The sequence below is a fragment of the Sus scrofa genome, chromosome 2 (genome assembly GCF_054392235.1).
Source record: "Sus scrofa isolate SSC_HxYL_T2T_F1_AM1 chromosome 2, Sscrofa_HxYL_maternal_Yorkshire_Landrace_v2.0, whole genome shotgun sequence".
Classification (NCBI taxonomy): Eukaryota; Metazoa; Chordata; class Mammalia; order Artiodactyla; family Suidae; genus Sus; species Sus scrofa.
Genome location: NC_139384.1, coordinates 112,157,918 through 112,177,891, shown reverse-complemented (window position 1 = coordinate 112,177,891; position 19,974 = coordinate 112,157,918). Strand labels below are relative to the sequence as shown.

At 34.4% G+C, this 19,974-nt stretch overlaps 1 protein-coding gene across 42 annotated transcripts in view; it reads left to right on the top strand.

Moving 5' to 3' along the window:
• Positions 1-19,974, top strand: part of MCTP1 (multiple C2 and transmembrane domain containing 1) — a 537,796-nt gene that overhangs the window by 288,956 nt on the left and 228,866 nt on the right. For 14 of the 42 annotated variants that reach the window (XR_014838294.1, XR_014838292.1, XR_014838290.1 and 11 more), the window contains exons 5-6: positions 2,593-2,704; positions 12,200-12,238. Coding sequence is in view for 29 of the 42 variants with exons in the window: in XM_021084539.2 (XP_020940198.2) it covers positions 2,593-2,704; positions 12,200-12,238 (151 nt within the window). In the remaining 13 variants the exon portion in view is untranslated. Of the gene's footprint in view, positions 1-2,592; positions 2,705-3,264; positions 3,332-9,058; positions 9,107-12,199; positions 12,239-19,974 lie in introns of those variants that run through there. The other 28 variants (XR_014838295.1, XR_014838291.1, XR_014838301.1 and 25 more) reach the window with 4 other exon arrangements.

Genomic DNA, 19,974 nt, shown 5'->3' with positions numbered 1-19,974 from the left:
CACCAAGAACCTAGTATAGTTTATGGCATTTCTTAAGTGTTTAATACGTCTTTTGTGAATGAAAGAAATACATGATTGAACAAGCAAGGATACATTGCTAATTGGCCAACATTTCAAGATGCAAGTTTGGAGCTAAATGTTCCACAGTCCCTTAGTTTTATGAAGGGCATGAACTCCCATTTGTTCAATATTAATTGAAATATGGAAAGAAGGTATTACCTACACATTGTCAGTTGAATGTACATTTTACGTTATTTTCCAAAAGTTATTGTGGGTAATATCGAGCAATTCATGGTCTCTTCCTCAGAGATATTTATCCAGTTCTGAAGCCTTCTAAATATTGATCATCTGTTCTAAGTATTGGTTTCCTTACATTTATGAATCTAAAAATTATTTAGGCATAGATTTAAACAGCCAAAATTAGAAGCATTATTTTATTTTATTTTTATTTTATTTTCCCACTGTACAGCAAGGGGATCAAGTTATCCTTACATGTATACATTACACTTACATTTTTTCCTCCACATGAGTATCTAGACAAAGTTCTCAATGCTACTCAGCAGGATCTCCTTGTAAATCTATTCTAAGAGAAGCATTATTTTAAATGAATTCTTTTTTTTCATTTTTTAAAGTTTTATTGAAGGATAGTTGACTTACAATGTTGTGATAATTTCTGCTGTACAAAAAAGTGATTCAATAGTTCTTTTAAGTAACTATACATTTTTTAAAAGTATGTTTATAATATATACATGGCAAGTTATATTTTAATTTTCCTCTTCTCCCACTTATCTGTTTATTCTACATCGTATTTTTTAAAAAAACCTAAAGAACTAAAAGGAAAGTAGTGGTCAGTAAATGATCCTCACTTAGTTGTTGGACTCAAATTTATACAAAATAGCTGCTGTTGCTTTCTCTGCATTTAGAGATCAGAGAGAAGGGACTTAGAGGTTTCTCAGTACTGTTGTTCCTTCTTGGCCTTAATGGAACCCCATGAATGACTGAAACAGGCAGTGAATCTAAGCATACCCTACTGGCCAGTGATTTACTGGATAACTGAATACATTGATGATATAACTGAATAACATTGATGATATTTTAATTAAAAAAATTATACCAGAAAAGTAAAGGAAAACAAAATTGCATTTTTTCTTTAACAAAATTAATGATATAAAATATATTTTAGTTTATTCAGCTAATAAAATCTTTTTTTTATTTTTTATGGATACATAGTTGACATGCAATATTGGTTTCAAGTATATAGATAGCACTGTGGTTCAATATTTATATACATTACAAAATGATCTCAATAAATCTAGTAATCATCTGTTACCACACAAATTATTACAACATTATTGACTATACTGTCTGTGCTGTACCATATATCCCCATGTATTTGTTTTATGACTGGAAGTTTATATCTATTAACTTTCTTCACCTGTTTAGTCCATCCCTACCCCCACCCCCTTTTTGGCAACAATTTGTTCTGTGTATCTGAGTCTGTTTCTGTTTTGTTTTGTTTTTTTAGATTCAATATATAAGTGAAATTGTATGGTATTTGTCTTTGACTTATTTCACTTAGCAAGATGCCCCCCAGGTTCATCTATCTTGTTGCAAGTGGCAAGATATCATTCCTTTTTATGATTGAGTAATATTCCTTTGTATGTATGTACAAAGAAATATCATCTATTCTTTATCCATTCATCCATTGATGGACACTTTGGTTGCTTTTATATCTTGGCTACTATAAAAAAATGCTGCAATAAACATAGGAGTATCTGCATCTCTTCCAATTAGTGTTTTTGTTTTCTTTGGCTAGATACCCGGGAGTAGATGTGCTGGATTATAGTAGTTCTATTTTTAACTTTTTGAGGAAACTCTATACTATTTTCTATAGTGTCTGCACCAGTTTAAATTCCCATTAGCAGTGCACAAGTGTTCCTTTTTCTCCACAACCTCACCAACACTTATTATTTGTTGCTTTTTAATAGTTGCCATTCCGATGGGTGTTAGGTGACATGTCATTATGGCTTTGATTTGCATTTCCCTTATAATTAGTGATTTTGAGCTTCTTTTTATGTGTCTATTGGCCATCTACATGTATTCTTTGGAAACCTGTATATGTAGGTCCTCTGCCCTTTTTTTTTTTCTTTTCTTTTTTTTTTTTTTTTTTGTCTTTTCAGAGCCACACCCATGGCATATGGAGGTTCCCAGGCTAGGGGTTGAATTGGAGCTGTAGCTGGCAGCCTACGCCACAACCACAGCAACACCAGATCCAATCCGCGTCTGCAACCTACAGCACAGCTCATGGCAACGCTGGATCCTTAACCCACTGAGCACGGCCAGGGATCAAACTCGTGTCCATGGATACCAGTTACTGCTGAGCCACAGTGGGAACTCCCTGTGCCCATTTTTAAATCAAATTGCTTGTTTTCTTAATATTGAGTTGTATGAGTTCTTACTATATTGGGGGTCCTAAGCCCTTATTAAATATTAAATATATCATTTATAACTATCTTTTCTCATCTAGTAGGTTGCCTTTTGTTTTGGTGATGGTTTACTTTATGTTAAAAAATCTTAACATTTATATCATAGGCCTACGGATGTGACCTTGACACTGAAAGATCCCCATTATCCTGACCATGATCTTGGAACTATTTTGCTCTCAGTCATCCTTACCCCCAAAGAAGGAGAACACAGGGATGTGGTAAGTTCCCCCACAACCCAGTAGGGGTTTTCTTGCCCTCACTTGTCTGAATATCGTGAGCCCTCTCTGAACCCAGAGGTAATATTAAAGAGAAGCAGCATAAGAAAATCTGGCCTGTCCTTTGTTTCCGAGTATCCTGGGTGACACTAGTCCTGGTGTGTTGTATCTCTTGAATTTACATTTCCTATTTTATTCTCCAGATCAGAATCTCTTGTTGTAAATAAAGGACACATTTGCATCTTTTATCATAACTTTATTTTTCAGTTTCACATGTGTTATATTGTAGCAAACAGTAATATTCATCCAGGGATCACATTTATTAGTGAATGGTATATTTGCAATTCCACACTGAGGTATCCAGACCCTGCAATTTTGATTGTATTGTCAGATGTACCATAACAGAGAAAATGAGGTGAAATTACAATAGAGTTTCTGCTTTCCACTATTTATTTGTTGAATAATAAGTGAATACTTTTCATCTTCTTGATGGGCTTCCATATTGATGCTACCCATTTCCAACCCTCGCTATCTGTACTTCTTCCACACCATGCTGCTATGAGAAACTGATAAGGAATACAGAGGAGCCAGTTACTCCAGCACGGTTGAAGTGACACTAAAAAATATCAGGTTTGATTTGCATCGGTATGCTTGCCAGTGCACTTTCTGCCACAATATACCAGAGATTACTAGACTCGGTTCTTTCATGTGCCGGAAGCTTTTCTCACTAGTTCTGATTGCAATGCATTTTAGGAGTAGACAATTATTTTTAGACAAGTTTAAATACTTTATTTCAGCAGTGTGTGTATTGCCATCTTAAAATAATACAGGATTAACACTAGTATGTATTTTTTGCTGGAAAGGTATTGGCATTTTCCCCAAGATTGTAGAGTAAAATAGTGAATTTCAGCTTCAAATTTGGAAGTGTTTTAAAGTCATTTAAAAGTACAGTCCTTTCAAAGTACTTTTCTCTGTCCTTTTTAAAAATTAAACAATGAGCATATTCATATATATTATTTGCTAAGTGTGATGTGAATATCTATACTTCATTCAGTAAGGATAAAGAATTTCTTTTCCAACAAGTACTTTCAAATAATACCTACAGTGAGAATTTAGGTTCATGAAAGAACGTCTGGTCCATATGTGTGCAGAGGCGTAGCCCCTGTGAGCAGGTGAAAGGGGGGGATAAGGACATTTTTGGCAGAGAACATTTAGAAATGAAAGCCCATCATTTTAAAAGTCATCAATTTAGAATACATTATTTCACCCAGTACAAGCCAAGGGGTATATTCTAGCTGGCTAATCCATACACAAGAATAAATTATGAATGTTTATTAACTGCTTTATTTAAATAATCCTAGTATTCACAAAGAACCTACTGTAAGCCAGGTCCTGTGCTATGCCCTTAGCATATAGTAAAATGGAAATTGAGTGGAAAACTCAAAAATCAACTAATCACTGAAGGAAATGTAAAATGACAATGATTTTAGGTGCCATGAACAAAAGGTACATGTTCCTGTAGAGCAAATAGAGGAGCATTTATTCTAGTCATGGGAGCAGGATTCCTTCGGAAGTCAAATGGGAGATGGGGTATGAAGTGTGAAGAGGAGATAATAAAGGCCAAATGAAAAGAAGAAAGTATTTCAAGAAGAAAAAAAATAGTATGTGCAAAGGCCCTGTGGCAAGAGAAACTAAGCTGCATGCTAAGAATTAAAAAAGTCCTAAAGCTTAGAGAAGGTGGGAGCAAAGAGAGTGTGGGAGATGTCCAGATTGCACAGGGACCATTGACCATGTGAAGGTTTATGGTCTTTTCCCAAAGAGCAATGGGGAGCCATTGTAAAGTGTGTAAATAGATGTGGCCTAACTTTGTTTGCCTTTTGTTGTGTAGCTGCTTTGTAGAAAACAGATGAAAGAATAAGAATAGATGCTTGCAGGCCAGTTAGGAAGCTCTTTTGAAAATCCTGGTGGAAGATGATGGAGATTTGGATTAGAATTGTAAGAGGTAGAGATAGGAAGAAATGAATAAATTTATCTGTAGGAGGTAAAATCAACAAAACTGGGTGATAGACTATTTTTGTTTGGGATTCTTTCTTATTTTAATGAAGCACAGCACTTCATAAGTTAAAATACCTAAGTGCCTGAGGTCTTCTGTGTCTCCAAACCTTCCAAACTGGCAATATTACTGGGGATCCAAATGATATGGCAGGTCTTTTGCTTGTTTGGGTGATTCGATGATGGAGAGGTTGCTGATCATTTACATTAAAAGAATACTTACTCAAAAAAAAAGAATATTTATTCAGTAGTCTAACATCAAACTGAAGGTTTGAGGGATCAAGTTAGTAGCAAGAAAGCTTAAGATGAAGCTGTTGAGTTGTTCTGAATTAGGCAGAAATATGTGTCAGCACAGGCAAAGTGATTCCCAATATTAGTTTTTCTTCAACAATTCTTGCAAGAAATCCTTCTGTTGCTACTACTGCTCAAACTTATTTAGGCCCAATGTCTTTCAGATTAGGAAAAATCATTTTAAAATATTGGAGTTCCTGTCGTGGAGCAGTGGTTAACGAATCTGACTAGGAACCACGAGGTTGCAGGTTCGATCCCTGGCCTTGCTCAGTGGGTTAAGGATCCGGCATTGCTGTGAGCTATGGTGTAGGTTGCAGACAAGACTCGGATCCCCGCGTTGCTGTGGCTCTGGCGTAGGCCAGTGGCTACAGCTCCAATTGGACCCCTAGCCTGGGAACCTCCATATGCCATGGGAGCGGCTCAAGAAAAGGCAAAAAAGACCAAAAAAATAAATAAATAAAAATATTACAGTGCCTGGTTACTGGTCACCAGTGTTTTATCGAACATGAATAGGAAAGCAAATAGGTCAGTTACACAAAGAGTTGTGCATCAAAAATCTGGCATTATTAATCATTTCTTCCTTATCCTTTCTCCTTACGGCATCTTTCCAGCTGCATTCATCCTTAATGCAAACAGCTCTTCCTGAGATTCTCCTGTCATTTTCTTGATTGAGGTCTCTTTGTCTACCCTAGCCTTTTGGAAGAAATAACTTAACTGCCAATTGTTTTTTATTTGCTGCCTTATTTCCTCATGCCTCCCCCTTTGCAGTCCCAAATAGTACCGGATTTTTTTCTGCTGCAGCAACTGAAAAACAGTGTTGTCTTCCTTCTAATTTTGGACTCTCACCTGGCTTCTCTTTTCTTGATCAGAGAAGTAAGTGGCACATTAGGGCCCAGTTCCTCAGAAAGGCACAGAGGTCACAGCTGATACCAGAGCTGACCCTTGGCTGGTGAACCATCTTGACCACACCTGAGAAGCAGAGAGAAGGGTGACCATGTGGCTGTACTGGCTCCTCCTTGTGGACGGATGTGATCATGAGCTGGAGCATGGAGTTGGTCAGGAGAGAGGAGGAAGCATAAAAGGTCTCCTACAGGACATTCTATTGGTCTCCCTGGTGTCCTGACTAGTCTGATTCCTAGGTTTGGACTGGGGCTTCTGAGCATATGTTTTACATGATGAAAATTTCTAACAAGGACATATGCACTTGCTTTTTTCCCTTTGTTTACTTTGGTCTATATAGCAGTTCTATAGCTATTTTATTAAGAACTCTAAAATGGGTAAGCAACACTACTTAGGAGATTTTGAAACTTGAAATAAGAACCACTTGTAGGTATCTATTAAAAACAAACAAACAAACACTTGGGAATTCCCACTGTGACACAGTGGGTTAAGATTCTAGCATTGTCTCTGAGGCAATGTGGGTTCGATCCCTGGCCCATCACAGTGGGTTAAGGATCTGACGTTGTTGCAGCTGTGGCATAGGTTGCAGGTACAGCTTAAATTCAATACCTGGTCCAGGAACTTCCATATACCATGGGTGCAGCCAAAAAAGAAAACAAAACAAGCAAACAAAAAAAACCCTTATTGACCACCTTTAAGCATTGTGCCAAATTCTAGAACTCCCTCTTTATTCTTCTAAATGTTCAGTGACCTGTGGTCATTTCTCTAATGAAATGAAACTCTTGATGAAGGACTGTAAGGTTTTCCAGTGAGCAATGTATGTTCCCTCACCTGAGACCTCTATCCCAGCCATACAAACTCCTACACAGCTCACCTTCTCTCAAGTCCAAGCCTTCTTGAAGGTCGTTTGTCCTACGTAAATATACCTATGCTGTACTTACCTCACCTAACCTCCTGGTAAAAAAATAATTATTATATATATATATATGAACTGTTGCTTCCGATTACCTTTATTATTGTGACTTTTCTCAAGACCTAATCCATCTTTCTGTACCTCATGGTTATTTATTTAATGGACTGTAAATGAATCTCTAAGACAATTCGAAAGGATGCCTCAAAAGTCCAGGGAAAGGTATTATAGGTTTTGTTCTTACTTCAATATTCAAATCCCTGAGATTATCACTAACAATATCAGCGATGATTATTTTATTTTCCTTTTGAATTCTTAAAATTGTTATATTAATGATAATCTGATTAAAATCAGTCTATATTGTTCACAAAATTTCTAAAGGATGACAATGAATTAGAAGTACATCACTGTTTTTTCTTCATTTGGTAGCATGTCTAGTGTTAGCTAAATATATTTCCCTGGAATACATCTGAGGTTTCTGGGTTACAATCAGTTTGGAGTTCCCCTTGTGGCTCAGTGGGTTGAAAACCTGACTGGTATCCATCAGGATGTGGGTTTGATCACTGGCCTCGCTCGATGAGTTAAGGATCCAGCATTGCCATGAGCTGTGGTGTAGGTTGCAGACGCAGCTTGGATCTGGTGTTGCTGTGGCATAAGTTGGCAACTGCAGCTCCCATTGACCCCTAGCCTGGAAACTTCTATATGCCACAGGTATGGCCCTGAAGAGAGAAATAAAAATCAGTTATCCAGTGTATTTTCAAATTAAATTTTTATGTGCCTGAAATGTTGAACGTAGTGCTGAATGAAAATGAGATGCTGAACTTTCACAAATTATCCAAGAACAAATCTTATTTAGAGAAATTCAAACTCAAAATGCAGCCAACTAGAAATCAGTTACTAAATGCTCCACAGTTCCATTTAATAGTCAGAAAGACGTATAGGGAAAAAGTAGAGGATGATTTTCATGGACCTTCACACAGCGAAATTGTGAATTTGGTTCTCTTTGGTTATTAGCTCAGAAATAATCTATTTTAAGCTTCTAGGACTTAAGACTTGAATTCAAAATCACATGTTTGTTCTTAGGCCTGTGTTTATAAAGTGTTGCTAAATAATTTAAAGGTATTAACATGGAGAATGGATGATATGAGTTTCAAGAGCCATTTACCAATAAATCCTAACCATCAAATAGAAAATAGAACATTAGGAGTTCCCATCGTGGTGCAGTGGTTAATGAATCCAACTAGCAACCATGAGGTTGAGGATTTGATCCCTGGCCTTGCTCAGTGGGTTAAGGATCCAGCGTTGCCTTGAGCTGTGGTATAGGTTGCAGACGTGGCTCAGATCCCACGTGGCTGTGGCTCTGGAGTAGGCCAGCAACTGTGGCTCGGGTTAGACCCCTAGCCTGGGAACCTCCATATGCCACGGGAAGCGGCCCTAGAAAAGGAAAAAGACAAAAAAAAAAGGCAAAAAGAAAAAAAATGAAAAAATGAAAATAGAACATTACTATTAAGTAATGCTATCAAAAGTAGGAAGCAACGAGTAACTGGAAATACAGAGGACTTAGTATCACTAAATGCTAAGAGTTCTAAGTCAGTTATCTGGTGAGTATTTAATACACTGTTAATATTGTCAATATGTTCCATGAGTCATGTGGTTGGTATGATTTCCCTTGTATAGAATGTCAGTTCTGGAACTCAGTAAATCTGAAGAACAAATCAAAAACCTCATCAGCCTACTGTTATCTACTAAAGCCTCTCAAACATGCAACATCTAATTATAGCTACATAAGAAGTAAATATGAGTCATAGCAAAAGTATTTCATAGTTGCTTATATTAAAATCTTCTCCATTGAGTTTATAATTGTCTTTTATTTAAAAATCCCAGATGTAAAGAGATATATATGTGTGTGTTTATATATATATGTGTATTACATACTTGTATGTAATATATATATATATATATGTACGTGTGTGTGTGTATAAATACATACACACACATTTTTTTTTAAGTTTTCAGCATTGTGTGTAGGAGAAACCGAAATCTTGCTGGGGGGCATACTGATGACTTGCATGACAACTGTAATTTTTGTTTTGAATGCATGCCCTGTTTTTGAAACTCCAAAATGTGTAGTGCATACATGTGTGTCCTGTATATAGTATTTTTGTCTGATAGTGCGTTTGGGTTCTTTCTGGCTCTTTTTCTAGCAGAGTTCAATCCACAGCTTTCTTCATTGGAGAATTTGTGAAATAAAAGTGAGTTAATTTGTGTTACACATTCTCTTAAACAGCCTAGACCTACAAATTGCTTGGCTAAAGCTAAAAAATAGAAAAATTTAAGAAACATATGAATTAACCTTATTTGATCTTTAGTGATTAAGGAAGTGTGTTTCCCATTGATTATTTTTGAAAATTTTCTAAATTTAAAATGCTATCATTTGAAAAATATCCACTTATACACCTCTAATATATATGTTTTATAATATGTATGTACTATAATATCTGGCCATTCTGTGATTTTTTTAAAATATCTGTAGTAGCCATGTAATAGCCTTTGAAAAAAATCACTGCAAAAAAAGATAAACTAAAAAAATGGATTAAGATTGTGGAATCTTTTAATGACAAAATCAGTTCTGCAGGTCTATCACAGGCCATGTTTTTATGCTACTTACCCTTTTATTGGCTTCAAAGAAAGTTGAACTACTAATAAATACTATGAATTGTACTAACATATTAGATAATGACACTTTGAAAAACAAATTCATATGTTTCTCAGCTGAAGTTAAGATCAAAGAGCAAATGTAAATCTTATTTTTCTATAATTTGCTTCATCTCCTATCTTTAACATTCCCCAAACAATCTTTCTTCTCTAATGTGTCTCACAGTTAGCAAAGGTAATAGTGTTAATTGTATGTCTGTTAAATTCACTTTTTAGAAAACTTTTCTATTGTTTTCAGTGTTACTGAAGCTACCTTAACTCACCCATCTAAAAAGAAAAAGAGACTTGGGAGTGAGATACTTTAACCTAGTGTTCAGCTAGTTGATTTAGCTCTAGAAGCAGAAATCTGGGACCATTTTGAGAAGCATTGGATCTAACTGAACTTGAGAAACTGAATCAGGAAAATAATGAACTGGTCCCTGTTAACTGCCAAATCTTTCATACTTAGGCTTAGGGAAAATTACTTTTTGTTTGTGCTAGTGTCCCAATCTGAAATATAATACCATGGAACCTATTTGTAAAACTGATTTTGAGAACAGGAAAAAACCAACCATGTAGTTTGCTTTCTATGTAGAAGGTTAATTGCATACAGTGGTTGTGAGTCAAAGACTGTATCTTTGACCAGCAGTGCTGAATCTGTATAATATTGAGTAGTGTGGCCCAGAGATTCAACTCTTCCTCATGTTCTTAGCCCTTTTTTCATAGTCTAGCATTTCTTACTAAATGAAAATTTATAAGATACTTAGATACTAGAGGATGATGATAAATAGCCCTGAGTTGAGATGTTACTTTTTGATTTATTTATGTTAATTGTTCTCAATTGATTTGACTCAAAACATTGTCCCTAGATATTACCATTCTTTGTTCATGGGAACTCTGAGAAAGTTGAGCATTTATTATCTGACTCCTAATAGGGCAGTTTTTATGTGCATGGTCTACCGCATAAGTATCTTGTTTCCAATTGCCTTTTTGTGGTGATGAGAAAGTGGTGGTGATGGTGATGCTGACGACAGTAACTCATTTAACATCAGTGACAAACATCTATTACACATCCATCTCTGCCCAATGATGGATTTTGTTGCTTCAAAATGAATAGGACATTAGTACTTAGAAAAAATATAAAACAATGCTTTGCAGTGCCTGGCTCCATTTGAAAAAAAGTAGGGAATTATTATAACCTTGGGAAATCTATCACTCCACCGTATTTTGTATGTAGAGAAAATATAACCTATAAAATAACTGTCTACAGAAAAGAGGAAGGCATCTTTATCTTTGACAATTTCGTGATTTTTCTCATTTCCTGTCCTAGAACCTCTACATAATGCCTTTTTCTTGGTTTAGACTAAACTTTGCTTTCTAAATGACTTAATCTTATATTAAAATCTTGCATTTTTTGCATTTTTTGTAACTTATGCGTGGTTTCTGAAGTGGTCCTGTTTTAGAGTGAATTCTGCTGAAGGAGAATATAGCCATAAAGTGCACTTCCTCGATTTACAAAGATTGCAAGCGTTTCCAGAAACCAAATTCTTTTCTCCAAATATTCCCTAGTCACTGCTTCATCTGCCTTAAAGGTAATGATAAAGCTAAGAGGGGGTAAAGAGATGATCAGGAAGTTAATTCCTCAGTGTTCACTGAGAAATTTTTTAAACTTTAGAGGAAATTAAAAGTCTCTGGATTTTTATGGCTGACTTTATTTAAGAGATCAGTGATCTTGAACACTCATTGAAAACCTCCGTCAACTTTAATTTAAACTTATATTCATAAATATTTCTTACTATGGCAAAAAAATTTTAAAAACCCACTAGTTTATAGGTTCTTGTCATGGCTCAGTAGTTAACGAACCTGACTAGTATCCATGAGGACATGGGTTCAATCCCTGGCCTTGCTCAGTGGGTTAAGGATCAAGTGTTGCTGTGAGCTGTGGTGTAGATCGCAGATGCGGCTCGTATGGCACATTGCTATGGCTGTGACGTAGGCCAGTAGCTATAGCTCTGATTCCACCCCTATCCTGGAAACCTCCATATGCTGAGGGTGAGGGCCTAAAAAAGCAAAAGAAAAAAAAAAACAACAACAAAAAAATCTAGTTTAAAAGCTACATTATGGCTAAGCACTTAGCAGGAAGATCCACTAATAGCCATCACAATAAGAGGCAATTTTTCTTAATTGAAAGCATTCGTAAACCCTGATGTTATTAAACGTTAACCCGAAGCAGAGACAAGATGCTGCCAAAGCAACAGACTTTGAATGTGTTTGAAGAGAAAATTTATTACATATCTGGAAATCATACTTACCTCAGCCTTCACTGCCAAAAGGAACAATTGCCAATCGTGAGACTCCACGTATTTTTTTTCTAATCAATAAGATATTTCAAATTTTCCATTCTATTTAAAAGATATTGTCCCATTTCTTTGTACAAAAGAATAAAGCAAATGAACTCTCCCCAGAAAGACTGGTTGAATGTTAAAGGTGCTTCTTCTAGCTGCGTGTACACAAAAAACAATTCTCTTCTTGTATAGTTGTTGCTGGAAACTGTTTGCTGTTTTAATGTTAAGCTGTCTCCAGAAAACAATTGGCTGCCCCATCCTGTACTTGAGTGATAAGATAATGAAAATACTTTATTTCATTTGCAGACAATGCTAATGAGGAAGAGTTGGAAAAGATCAAGTAAGGTAATGCTTAGCATGTGGTCTTTCAGCTTTTCTTGTTGAGAAGAACTATCAGCTGCTTTCCCAATCTCTCATATCTCTTCAAACTATACCTCGGGATTTCATCACTCTTCAGTCTTTTTTTTTTTTCCCATAAACCTTAAGCAAACCGTGTGATGCTTTTAAGTAAACAGAAATCATACTGATCGATCACATCCAAATCATCCTCTTGCTAATCTCTGGTCACTTCTCAGCATCATTTTCAGCATCTGGTTTCTGTTCTATGTACCACAGGGTCTAGAAAATGCCTTTGCTCCAGATCAGGATTAAAATAATGATGCTCAGGTAGGGACAACTCCAAAGAGAAGGAAGATCCATGGAATTTACTGGTTTTGATCACTGAAAATGGAGTCTGAGATTGTCTCAATTTTCTCAATTCATATATCCCTTTGTTGCTATTTCTTTGGAGTGTATGATGAGAACAATGTTCCATCATTGCTTCTTCTCACTTCGAGAAATAAATGGCTCTTGGGAGCGAAGGAGTATATGTTTCCTGTAATTAATTAAGCCCTGGCTCTTCTTATAACTTGTAAAATATGTGAGATATAAACTAACCTTCTGATTTGTTCAGTGGCGGTACCATTCTTGGATACAAATAAATATCAAGAAGAAACTGACTTTTTTATGCATATTCCTTGAAGTAAATCAAAGGAATTGTTATTTGTCAAAATCTTTTTTGCTCAAATTTTTAATATAAAAAGTCAGTAACTCCTTTTGAATAGTGACTAATTTTTTTAGACCCTGGAACATGACAGTCTTTTTCTTCCATTCTGATTGAATCATGCTTACTTAAAATTTTGTTACTTTTATTATTGTGAATTAAGAAAATACTTCCATCAAAATGTTTTTGTAATTATGGTAACGTCTTAATTTGCTTTAACAAATATTTCTTACTGTGTAAGTTTTCTTCCTGGTTCTTATAGGATTAATGACCAAAAGATAATTTGGATCATAAAAAAGTCATGTCCATGTTAACAATCACCTCTACCATTTTAATAAAATGAAAAACACTTATTAATGAAAACTGCTGAGTATTTTTGACTTAGTGTTCTCTATGCTTTTCACTGACACAAATCTTCAAAAATCTTAAATGTTTGCACTGTTCATATTGTATTATACTTTTTTCTTTGTAATTATACTTCAAAATTAGTGTTATATTAAAAGTATGTATTTTTAAAAATTCATATAATTTAACTTTCTTCATTCTGTGTCCCTATTACGCTATCTGTATAAAAACTTTGCAATCCATTAATATGTAGCAGTATTTCTCTTCCAGATGTAGTTAAGGTGTAATGCTAGAGTGGGATATTATATAGTTTTTAGGGTTAATTGATGGAAATGATCCATTTTCTTGTAATAAAAAAGAACAAATAGAAAGATTCTTCTTTAAATAGTTCATTTAATTTATATTTAAATTTAATTTTAAGGATAAATTAAGTCAACCTAAATCCTGTCTTTTCCTATGATCTATAAAAAAATTAAAAATAAATAGTACACATCTATTCTGTACTACTTTTATGTCTAAACTTCTTGGAATTTTAAATGATTAATAATCCAGTTTTACACTTAAACTGGTACATTTTCAAGTTTTCCATTCCCTGTGTCTAACCCTGCACTCATTGGGTACTTGCCAAACTGTTATGACTTTGGGGCTTTTAGCCTAAGGGATTTTCCATTTTATCAAATTTAATGAGGATTTTGCATGCTGAGTGGAGGAAAATCACTTGTTTTTCTTCTGTGAGAACATACTGACTACCTGATAATTCATTCAGATTGTCACTGTCCCCTAAAACGTGTGCCATATTCATCCAGATGAGTGTTATAAGAACAGAGTGTTAAATTCAAAATCCGGGGGAAATTTGAAATTTCAATTACCACCTAGTCCGCCATCCTTCACACATGATGGAAGTGCTCCCCCAATTCTTTCCTCCGGGGATTAAAGGAGAAAGAGTGACATTCAAGTATGTGCTTCCTGAGAAAGTAAGAGGTGAATGACGATTAGTTTTGTATATTACTATGTCACTGTATTCTGGAAATCCATCCTTTTCTAATGGTTTCCATCTTCCCCTTGAAGATTCTTGTGTGGATAAGATTTTTCCTCTTTTACTTTTGCAAAGAGGATATAATTTATTTATATGATCCTTAAATACAGGTATTTTACATTTGCTATAACTATGCTCAGTCAAAGGTGAATTTTTTATGTAAATAGGTCATTTTCTTCTCTGGACTCTTGGTTTGTGAGAACGAGGTCTGCTTTTTTATAGCAGGGCTTCAGTATACAGCTTGCCTTTGCGTACCCATGGTGAAGATAAAATCTGAGAATTACATGCTTCGTGGCAAGGTCTTAAATATAGTCCAGATAGTGTTGTATGGAGGTTTTCTTTGATTTCTTGGTTTTTTTAGAGGTTATAGAACCACAGAGGGGGAAAAGCTAAATTGACATTGTTATTTTTTTATTATGTGCATCTGTACTGTATGCAGCTTCATAAGCCCATGGAATTTCCCACTACTTAAATATCTGCTCATCATTTTCATTGTCTTACCAATAGCAGATTTTTTTCAATGAAAATCTTATTATTTGTGGTGCTCATGTAATGCTGGTTTGTATTTAGTCATGAAAATAGAGTTGAAGAGCCACCATGAGAACAGAGAAATGTAATTATGTTCAGGACAAACTTAGATATTATGTAGAGCAAATGTCTTACTACCTAATAATGAGTAGGAAAAAAATCACCTAAACTTAGCTCTGAAAAAGAAGAATATGTATAATGCATGCTATATTTGAATGGTATGTTAACCAGTAAATAATTATGAATCCCATAATATTTCCTATTCTGGGGATAGAAGCATCCTTTAAAACACTCGTTCCGGTTTTCTGCAAGCACACTTTCCATTGTGCACATTTCTAATTTTGCCTTCACTCAGCTCTTGCAGAAAAATGTTATTTTAAGAAGAAAGGGATCAATGCCTTCCTAAACTTGAGTAACTGGATAATTATCCTGGTAACAGTGTTACACTGAAGTGACAAAATACATTTTGGCAGAGAAGTGGTGATGCTTTGAGTTATTGTAACATTTTACTCTCTACAAGAAGCTTATCATTGATGATTTATTCTAAGTCTAAATTATTCAACAAGAAAGTTTCATGAGTTCAGAAGAGAAGGTGTATATGAATTTTGTGAATAAATTTTGTGGGGTCAAACAAAAAATGCCAATAATGAAGTAATTGCTTCTCTCAGATGGCAAGCAGAAATGATCTTATACTACATAGTGTGTGTGTGTGTGTGCTCTTTAACAGAAGAATGAGTTTATTAGTTTGATGATAAACTTATGAGCTTTCAATAAATCACTTAATTCTATGAGAAATAACCATTCTGATATAAAGATATACACGTTACAATTCCTATTCTCAACAATAGCAGTTTAGAATTGTTTTAAGAGTTCATCTTTTGAATAATATAATATGGACTATGTGATGATGTCTCATTAGCATATCTTCTGTTACTTGATGGCTTATTTTTTTTAGTAATATATCTTTTTATAAAGATTTCTTTTAATCACAGAATAATTTTAATGAACTATAAAACACTTTATTCACTGGTTGAATGAGGCAATTTTTAATAAGATTTTTGCAAGGATATTGTTCATTTAAACCATAGAACACTCTCAACCCTGTAAGTCTGCAGGGCGTAGTTAAACCTGACACCTTAGATGACACATTAAAAATGCACCAGTGAAAACCTCTAAGTGCTTTAATTTTAAAAAATGGTAGAGAAACAGATTAACACCTTTTTAAGTATCTCTCACAGTCAGATCTAGTAGGGAAAAAAAAATCTTTGCTTAACAATTACCATGTCCTTTCTGCAAAGACTTCATATCTTGATAATCAATAGATGATCTTTTTTAAAACTGCAAAAAAAATGAAAAATTTGTTTATTTGTCATTGACTTTATCAGCTGTGGATCAAAATGGCTTTCCTTTGGTGTCTCATGTCAAACGATTATGCATGTATCTTTGAGAAATGAGATGCTTACATGTTTTTGAAGGAAATACAGAATTCTTTTAAAAATCCTGACTATACTATTGTTTATCCCCCCAAATCTGTATTATTTGGAAATGCTTGTAAGTTAGCTTCACAATTAAGGCTTCTAAGCAGCAAAAAACAAAGGATGAACAGCATTAGCATGTCTATTATAAAAGACTACATTTTTATCTCAATTAACTATACTTCTAAAATTTATAGTAAATTTATTTAAGATAGAGATGTCATAATGTGAGTATTTGATTATCTCCTCAAAATACATGGAGCCATAATTAAATTTCACATTTAGATGATTTATTTTTTTTCTTGCTGTTTGACAATGTTTCCCAGAGGAATAAAATATCATGCATTTTTATGTATTATAATTCATAACTATGGGGATTTGCTATAATAACGATGTTACATTTATTTGACCACTCATGTTGAATTTTTAAAATGTTGTGGGTCCTTTGGGGAGCGAATCCAGATGAGTTGGCCCAAAGTGAAAGGATAAAATGTTGTCTCAAGCAGAGGATGGATTCCATGACACCAGCGTGCTGGCTCTAAGATGCTTAATTGTGGGGTCCCAGATTGGCCTTCACTTTGCTGTGTGCTACCAAGTGAGCTGATGCTTTCCCAAGACCCTTTCTGGGCTGATCGAAGGGAGGGAACTAATGTAACTTGGCTCCAGGATGATGGGGCTAAGGTTGGTCCACGGATTACATGGTGTTTTGATTCAAGATCTATGTGTGCATATATGTAATGTATATTAGAAACATCTAATACACATATGTGTTTTTATATATGTTGTATATATATATATATATATATATATATATATATGTTAAAATTAGTGTGATTGGGAGGAGACTTTTTGATTTTTAAAGTCCCCTTGATATATACAATGAAAAAAATCATAATTTTTTAAGGACTGGTTGATGTGCCCTGGTTGACAGCGATATATGTATACACATATGCATGTATTTATATATACACATACACAAACATACACACACATATAAAAGATTTAAGGTAAAATTTCTGAAAAAATAAAAGACAGAGCAAGGCCAGGCTTCAGCTGCAGGGTGGGTTCTCTGCAGAACTTAGATTATCTTTCTCCCTTCAACAATATTTAAAAAGATAATGGGAATTGCTAGGGGATTATTTTTATGTTTAATGAGTATAAATGATATGAACGTCTATTTGAGTAACCAAGAAAACAAGAAAATAGTGTTTCCATGTGCATTTCTACTTCACATCCCTGTTTTCAGTGACATATTGATAAACTTAGGCAACTTGATGGAGGTATCCAAGAACCACAGCTTTGATAACTAGTGATTACAGCCTATAAACATTATTTACTTATGGATTTATTCATTTTTACTCATTTTTAACCTAAGTGTTCAAAGAGCATATTATTATATGCTTAAATGCATATAATAATAATTATTGCATTATTTAATATGCATATGTATAGTTGATAATTATATGCATATAAAAACATGCAGTATGATAATACTTCTACCTGGCGACTTCTGCACTGGAATCTTAGGCTTCACAATTTCAAATTTATTGTGAATATTTTGAGTATCATAGAATTGTTGAATTAAAATAACATGCAATGTGTGTAAAGTCTTGTCTATATTAAGGCTAGTAAAAGATACCACCTTCTTTTTTTTTTTTTGGTCTATTTTAGGGCTACACCCATGGCATATGGAAGTTCCCAGGCTAGAGGTCCAATCATAGCTACAGCTGCCAGCCTACACCACAGCCACAGCAACACAGCAGGATCTGAGCTGCGTCTGTGACCTGCACCACAACTCACGGCAATGCCGGATCCTTAACCCACTGAGCAAGGCCAGGGATCGAACATGCATCCTCATGGATAATAGTCAGATTTGTTTCTGCTGAGCCACTATGGGAACTCCAAAGATACCACTTTTAATAAAAGTTCAGCGGCTAATCCTTGTTTGATGGCAGTAATTGAAGATTTCTAGTTTATTTTTATAAAAATAAAAGACTTTATAGAAGGCTGAAAAGAGCATCATATCATTTGTTAGGGAAAAAAATGAAGTATCCTTTAGTTTTATTTTTCTGAGAAAAAGAATGTATCCTCTTGATTTTTTAATTTGAGATCTCATTAACTTTTAGATTCATTGGAGAAATTTTCTTAATATGGGTTGGTTTGGGCAAGCAAAAAATAGATTTCAAAAATATATTACCAATGGATCTTGCTAATTTAGTAAATTCAAAAGCTCAGCAGATAGAGTTCAACAATTCATCATTCAGAGTACTTTCAATAATTTTCCTTTATCAACTTGATATCCTAGTTTTTGTTCTATTTCCTTTTGTTATTACTTTATAATTTTAGCACTTTTCAAATGGCATTTTCCCTCACTTAACACTCTCTTGTCTCAATTTTGAATTAAGACAAATCTTCTCTGAACTTCATGAAGAGTTTATGCTGCTTTTCTCACCCTCACCACTTTGTTTAGAACTCATTATTGTAATGCCAAGTGCTTCATTATTATTCTTTTTGTTATTATCATTATTAGAAACTCTAGTGAGTGATGACTGTTGTACAACTATCGATATAATAAAATTCATTGAATTACAGAAAAAGATCAAAATTAAATTTAAAAAAAGAAATTCTAGTGAAAAGAAGGCCTCGGCTAGCCTGCTGTGAACTTTATACTCATCAGAGAAATAAATGACATAAGGGCCCACAGGAAAATGAACTTGTTTTCTTTGAAATAAAGACTTAAATTTACATGAGAATGTAGGTTATGAGATAAAATATAAATTTTAATTAATTTAGAATGACAGAAGTAATTAGACATGACATGAAAAGCACAGCCTGGGGACCTCAGTGGATCCAAATGTGACTAGTATTTTTGTTTCTGAAGTTTTAACTGAGAAACCGAAGTTCAAAATTTTGATCGTTGAAATCTAACCCCCTCAGTTCATCAATGTCATTTTGCTTTTTGCATACTAATCATATAATTAGTTCATTACCCTCTGTGTCCATCTGAGGAAGCACAGAGAGTTTGGAGTTGGTTCAATCTCAGTATAGTCACCTTAGACCACCTTAACTTTAAATGAAGTAGCAATATTTTTAAACGATAAATGGTTGTCTTAGTTGTTCTAACTGTTGAGTCTAGAGTCAAGACTTTTGCATCTATTTAAGGCATTTTAACACATTTTGCATTAAGAAAAAACTCAGTGTTTGTTAAATAACTTATGTTACTAATTCTGGAGAAATTATTTGTGTAAAGAGATCCAAGAAATAATTTATTATAATACTTTAAAATTTATCCACATTTTGCCAAACTTGTTGCTTAATTAAAAGAGAACTGGAAATCGAGATAAGAAGAGAATTGGCAGTAGAATAGGAAAACATGGACCTTTTCTAAAAGCTAGGAATAAGATTTTTGAGTTAAACAATACCATAGCATCAAAAAGGACTGCAATCATTCCATCCAAGGTTTGCGCCCCAACGTCCAAATGTAAGTGTATTTTTAAAGCAATTTTGTTTTAGAAACTGATATGACAATGTGCTAAGTGGGACAGATGAGAACCATAGCTGTGAATGTAAATGAATTATAACTGTTGTGATGGTAAAACCATGTCTTAAACTCAAGACTTTTTCCTGATGACCTCTGACATTCATTATGCTACCT